At 36.7% G+C, this 6,869-nt stretch overlaps 1 protein-coding gene across 3 annotated transcripts in view; it reads right to left on the bottom strand.

The window, feature by feature from the left end:
- Positions 1-4,002, bottom strand: part of LOC117117315 (F-box only protein 47-like) — an 8,576-nt gene extending 4,574 nt beyond the window's left edge. Inside the window, exons 1-5 of one of the 3 annotated variants that reach the window (XM_033261588.1) lie at positions 3,914-4,002; positions 1,920-2,104; positions 1,281-1,457; positions 910-986; positions 355-502 (exon numbers count right to left, since the gene is read on the bottom strand). In XM_033261588.1, coding sequence (XP_033117479.1) covers positions 355-502; positions 910-986; positions 1,281-1,419 — 364 coding nt within the window. In that variant the 5' untranslated portion in view covers positions 1,420-1,457; positions 1,920-2,104; positions 3,914-4,002. Of the gene's footprint in view, positions 1-354; positions 503-909; positions 987-1,280; positions 1,458-1,919; positions 2,105-3,783 lie in introns of all 3 variants that reach the window. The other 2 variants (XM_033261587.1, XM_033261589.1) reach the window with 2 other exon arrangements.
- Between the last annotated feature and the right edge of the window lie 2,867 nt (positions 4,003-6,869).

Here is a 6,869-nt window from a genome sequence, read left to right as displayed (position 1 = left end):
AATCCCGGTATTTCTGAGTGAAGTTTCGGGGCCTGAATTTTTTTATGTTACTAGATGTTACTAGGTAGGCCTAACAATCGGGTATTAAAATAGGACTTTTAATGATGATAGGCTCTAGGCTAGGCCTAAATTGTAGGCTAGCCAGCCTTTGTTGAAAGGGCACTTCATGAAAAGGGGGGTTCGTTCGAACCCAACGAAACCCCCTGGCTACGTAAGATATAATAAAACGCAGGTAGAACATAGGAATTTATTACACAAGCTTTTACCAGTAGTCTATATAATACATTTATAGTCAAATCAACATATATATTGCATTAATGTATTATTATTTTCCTCTGTTATTAGTATACTTACATAGTTTCTTGTAGAAACTGTGTGTATCTGACACATAAGTAAAAGCTCGATAACACTCCTTTTCCTCCCATCCCCTTAGCATCCTGAACAGAAAGCTACCATAGCAACTGAGAGCATCATGGGATATGGGATCCGTAAAGTATGCAAGCTTAGAAGTTTAACACATAAAATTTAAAAAAAACAGATATAGTATTAATAGACACATATACTGTATGGAGATTTTGTGCATGCATTGTCAATCAAATTGTGGATACTCTGTATGAAAAAGTCGATACATCTGGTAAAAGCACAAGCTCAAAAAGATTTAACCAACTTATGCTTTTAGCATTGGACTTTTACAATTCGGAATATAATCAGCGTGGGTATTCTTCCTGAAGAATGTTCAATCGGTTAAACTTACCACATGGATTGGTAATCTGACCAAGGAGAATGTTATGTTGGCTGTTTAAACTGGAGTATTTTTGTCAAATTGATCAGCAACAGGGTTTAGTTTGACCAGTAAGTCCAATCCAAACAGAGCTTAATACTCAGCTGTCTGCTTAAGGTCTAACTCACCTGGCTCACAAACTTGTCCATTATCTTAAGTCGCTCTTTTGTTGGATGAAGACATGTTGCTCTCTTAACCAAAAGCCCTATAACAAGTACATCCAAAAATGTAATTTAATGGTACAGTACTGTAACACTGGATATTATTTCTTTTTCTTTTTAAAACTTTATTAAATTTAATCTTGAGCTGCTAAGAAACATTACAAAGAAAACCAATGTTTAACCATAAAGATTTAATCATGTGCAGCCAACTCATACAAGTTCAAATTTTGATTAAAACAATTTTTTGAATAGTTATATGTTAACTTAGAGCCTACATAAAATTCTATCAGCCTGTTCTACACTTATAATAAACTGTAGTAAACAGCAACTTTATTTACCTAAGGATTTAAAGTGATTAGAAACATCAGTCCATCGACAACATGTTCTTCCTGCTATTCCAATGGAAGTATGCTTTACTGGACAAAACTGTTCACTTCTAACTGGGCTTAGCATGTACTTTAATACTAAGTCTCTCATGGCTTTGCTGACTATACTTAAGATGCTCAACTCTTCAACTTGAAAGAAAAAAGAAATGAAAAAGTTAGATGAAAACCAATACTGCAAAAACATTTAAGCAATAAAATGTATAATGTCCTTGCTATCAGAAGTGGGTCGAGGGATGGTGAAAGGGGTGCTTCACCATCCCCTACTCCAGCAGCAGCCAAAATTCTCTAACCATGAGTATATTCATTTAAATAAAATTTCGAAATGACTAAATTCCAGAGCTTCTTTGGGCATAGTCCCCTGAACTCTCACAGTAAGTAAAGAACATTCCCAAACATCCCCCTCCAACAATGTCGGTCCTTGACTGCCACTCACCCACACCATAACTTAATCTACAAATTTAAATACTTTTCAATATAACTTAGTTTTTTTAAATCTAATTCAACACCTAATCCCATAGTGGTGTTTTGCACACCTAATCCCATAAACAACAAATGCAGGTTTGCACCTTTTGTTGTTAGACAGCACCATACCTGAGAGAAATCTTAGAACATGGTACTTGATTTCAGCAGGCAATATTTCAAAAGAGCCAAGCAAACCTTCAGTGATAATTTTGGTGTAGCACTGGCGTAGTGTATGACGCTCAATTCTTTTACTACGCCGTTGACACCCAAATGTATCCAACTTCAGATCTGAAGGAAATTCTTTCTTATTAAATCTATAAAGAAAAAAAAAGAACACTGTGCAGGTTTGTTAAAATTTCAAAATAGTATTAGCCATAATGCAAAGTTTTATAATTGCGCAGATATCTCCAAAATCAACTCAAATTTATGCGGAAAATTACCGGGAAAATAGGTGCGCGGAATCTTAATTGCTGCATAATTGTGTTGGTTATATTAGGATTCGGTCAAGGTCTAATTTTTGGCAAAATCTGCGCGGAAATCGGCCCATATTCTTATTTCCACAAAGCGCAGACAGATTTCTAGGCCAAAATTTTGCGTGTAGGATATATTCCCGCAGGTCTTACTATACAGTCTGGAGTACTGGTAGCCAGTGTTCGGCCGTGGTATATTTGTATGGAGCGCCAAGTAGGTGCAAACTGTGCATGCTGTACATGTGTGTGCGTGTGGTTAATCTATTGCTGCTACAGTATCCATTAATTCATGTTTTATTGTTAGGTCTTAATATGCTGCCAAATAATTATGTGGTTTTAAGGAAATCAGAGCATTATTATGCTGGCATTATAAGTTCACCCAAACAGTGGATTTTACAGTATTAGGTTTGTGTATGTCCCATTATTATGCAATCATATGTTGATAAACCAACCAAATGAAATGGATTTAATTATTTGTTTTTATTTATTCATGGTTAATCTATTGCTGCTACAGATCAATGATTTTGTTTTGTATAGTATATTATCAGGTCTTTATGCTGCAAATTAATTAATGTGGTTTTAAGCAATTCACTGGCATTAATAGTTTTAGGTTGAGTTTGCGAACAAAACAGTGGATTTTATTAGGTTCGTGTAAGTTATTAATAATGTTTTAGGATTCATACAGGCCTATTTCGTTTTATCAATTTGAAACAAACAAACAGTGGATTTTATTAGGTTTGTGCAAGTTTAATAGTAATGTTTTAAGATTCATATATCACGTTTTATCAATTTGAAACAAACGAACAGTGGATTTTATTAGGTTTGTGCACGGATGATTTCCCTGTACAGTATACCCCATAACCTGCGGCGGCCAACGTTGATATCACTATGATATCTAATTCACGCATTGATTATACTACTCGGCGTTCCATTCAATCAATAACCCTTATTTGGGCATTAGATATCTCACGGTCGAACTGGTGCGCGGCCGAACTGGTGCGCGGCCGAACCGGACGTCATTCCTGGTAGCCTAGGCCTTCTGATCTTAGGCCTAGCCTATAAACTCTTCCAATCCTGCAGTAGGCCTAGTTAGTAGGCCTAAGAAAGGCAAGGCTAAGCCCCTGGGTGGGTAGGCCTATCCATGTCTAGCTAGGAGACCTAGGCTATATAGGCCTAGGCCTACTGTAGGCCTAGCCTAGGTTAAGCCTTACTTCACGACCAGCAGTTAAGTAAACTAATATTATTAGGCCTAAAACACGACACACTCAACCACCAGCAATAGTAATAAAATAGACTCTAGGCCTAGGCCTAGGTAGGTCTTCTACTAGGGCCTAGGCCCATATAGGCCAGGCCTGCTTAGGCCTACTACTAGTTAGGCCTAATTAACAGGTCCCTAGCATGGGTATTCCCCTAGCATAGGCCTAATTAATATGTAGGCCTAGGCCTCTAGAGGAGGGCTAGGCTAGGCGGGACGGCACGCACGGTCAGGGTCAGACACCGGTTGATTCTGTGAAATAACTAACCTCGTTTTTGGGTTGTTCTTCGTTTTCATGATTGTTCCTGAATACCTACTATTGCTAAGATAATAAATGGTATTTTATGAGATAGGTAATGTGTACCAAACAAAAAGATAACACTGCAGGTTAAACAAACTTTAGTTTAGTCCTTGGCCTAGTCTAGGAATGTCTTCTCTCGCAATTTTAGGTCACCGTCTGCTGTTTTGATTTCACCGCTCTTTTTTTTTTCTGGGGATTTAAAGAGAACAGCGCCACCTTAAATAATTAACGCTTGAATGACCTTGACTTGTTTTAGAAAAAAAAAATCGGAAATTTAATGAAGGAAAGCGAGCCTACCTCGATGGGCGACGAAAGCGGTCCGGCTCGTCCGGTTTTGGCCGGACCATTACAACTCAATATCGTTTGTAAGCCAAATTCTACTTTCTCTTGCGTAATCAAACATAACTTGCAAATTCAGCTTATTGAAAATATGGAACAAATTTGAAATGATTTCATTTTTAACTGTGTAGGCCTATATACTTTTGCTGTAGTTGTTAAGTATTTATTAATAGCTAGGCCTATTGTCATAATTTGATTCACCACGTAGGCCTAATAATTTTCAGGCCCCGTTAGACTCAGAGAAATACCGGGATGGCGTCCGGCGGGGAAATTTATTTTATTTTGTTTCATACACACACACACACACACACACACACACACACATATAGAAACCTTGCATAGGCCTATTCAGTGGGGGCAGCCCGGCTCACTGAACAAACAGCTTTTTTGTTAATTTATCTTTGTCATTCTAAATTCATTCCATTTTCCCTTTTACGGCATAGATACTGTGGCCCTACTCTGGTTTTCATCTTTACTTATATTACCGTATGTTTTGTAGTATTGTTACGGTACATTTCACAACTCTAGCATGCAAAACATTGAATTATTTATGCCCTTAGTACTAATGATTGTCTGCGTGCAATACCATAATTGACGATGGTAGTAGCACTGCCGAAACATGTACGGTCCTGTTGAAGCCGTTATGGCCACTTTATTGTCCATTTTAAAATAGGAATTTGTTTTTCCTTTGAAACATGAACAATCACGAGACATAACAACTTGGCAATGACGAGAAATACGTTAAGATATTTAGTTAAAATCACTGTTTAAAACTTACTACGGGTACCTCAGAAACAGACCAACCATTTACTAAAGATTAAGACTATAAAATACTAGCATTGTGCTTTAAATATGACGGTATGCTAATTAAATACAACATGTGTTATGTATACACAGGGTACAGTATGCTTATTCCTCCATGAATAAATAAAGTGCAAGAAACACGAACAAAATCATATTATATGATGCATGAATACAAGGAAGGTGCACCTACTATTTATACAAGTTGACGGATATTGTGAAATACGCTGATAAAAAGATGTGGCCTAATTAAATTAAACATGTGTTATGAATATACAGGGTACAATATGCTCTGTATTATTTAGTAAACATATTAGATGCTTTTGAATTAAGCCAGGTGACGTTAGATTTTAAAATAACACACTGCCGGTGGTATATTACGGTATTGTTATAAATATTAGGATAAACGCCAGGCGAGTTTTGGTTAGTGTAAAACATCATTTTTAAAATATCATTTCTATTGTTAAAGCAATGTTTAACTACTATAACTTCTACGTACGTTAATATTTATGAAATCCCATGGTGACAAATACAAATGATAAGCATGAACATGGTTAATTGATATAGGCCTATTTATTACAAGTTATGAATGAATGATTGATATAATAGAATCGTGTTTTGAGCTATCAAAGACAAAACTATATAATAAAAAGAAATCAAATTATGCAATGATGATTTTGTATATTTGGCTAGACCAATAAAAATAAATTCCAACACGCTGAGCTATTTGTTCGACAGGGTCAGTTACGATCGATGATGAAATAATTTCATATGAATGCTAGTCTTGCATCATTTTTCTTTCTATGGGCTGGCGCAAAATGTTAATGGTTCTAAATTTATAAAGCGCAAAATAAAAAGTCTCATTTAAAAAAACAAATCCCCATTATGATGTCTATTGAGCTGAAGAACTTGACTCAGTTAGCGATACTTTAGAGTGTTAAAATCTATTCTTATAATCTTGACTTTAACTGAACGAAATAAATAGGCCTAACCCTATAAAAACGAACACGACAGTTCGGTTTCAAATGATTTACAATATGGAACTAAAAGAAATCATTTTATCACTGTGACTGTCCGCTCCTTTAGCTGAATTTAGGGTCATACATCAACATACAATCAACATTTATTCTAATTCCGTATGTGGAGTACCGGTACCGTATTGACATGGAAATGGGGACACTAAGGTTAAAAAGTGGGAGGCCGAATAATAAGGGGGCATTAAAATAGGTTATTCTATTGCCAATCAACGGTATTATTTTCAGAGCATCCAGTAGGTGGGGGAACCGGGGCATAAGTCTTTGTTTTACACTATAGGCCTAGGCCTAACCCTTTTATTCTATGGTTTAAGGTCCTAATTGGCCATCTTTCTACAAAGGACGAAAACCTCCCTTCTTCCAATGACGATGTTCTTCAATTGACGTGATACATGTGATCAGGAGGGTGCCAGGGTTTCCCCGACGGGGGGTCCCGGTGTCCCACGAAGAGAGCAAAAGTGAGCTTGACGGGAGTAGCTCAAAATCACTGGGAAATGGTCGGAAACTATATAGCCTGGTTCACGTCGAACTTTTATCTAGATATAGATCCACTTAACTAGTTAAAAGTTCGACGTGAACCACTCAATTATCTAGATAAAGGAATTAAGTCACTTGTGACTTAACTTTACTAGAATAACGGTAAATTAACTTGCTTAACGGTAAAGTCGGCTCGGATTACAAGGACACGATTACGTAACGTAGGCATCTAAGCCAGCGTTGTTGTATTGTACCACCATTATCATCTTCTGGCTGGCAACAACATACTCCAACAATGCTAACAACAGCATCGAAGTAGTCTCATTAGTCTGGTTTTTAGAAATTATTTGTAATATTATGGGTAAAAACCCAGCAAACGTCCGTTTTACGAATAGTCGATAT

This window comes from Anneissia japonica, unplaced genomic scaffold (genome assembly GCF_011630105.1).
Source record: "Anneissia japonica isolate Jap-2015-1 unplaced genomic scaffold, ASM1163010v1 scaffold287749_len374965_cov195, whole genome shotgun sequence".
NCBI classification, from domain to species: Eukaryota; Metazoa; Echinodermata; class Crinoidea; order Comatulida; family Comatulidae; genus Anneissia; species Anneissia japonica.
The sequence above is the reverse complement of the archived record's forward strand: the minus strand, read 5'-3'. Positions and strand labels throughout refer to the sequence as shown.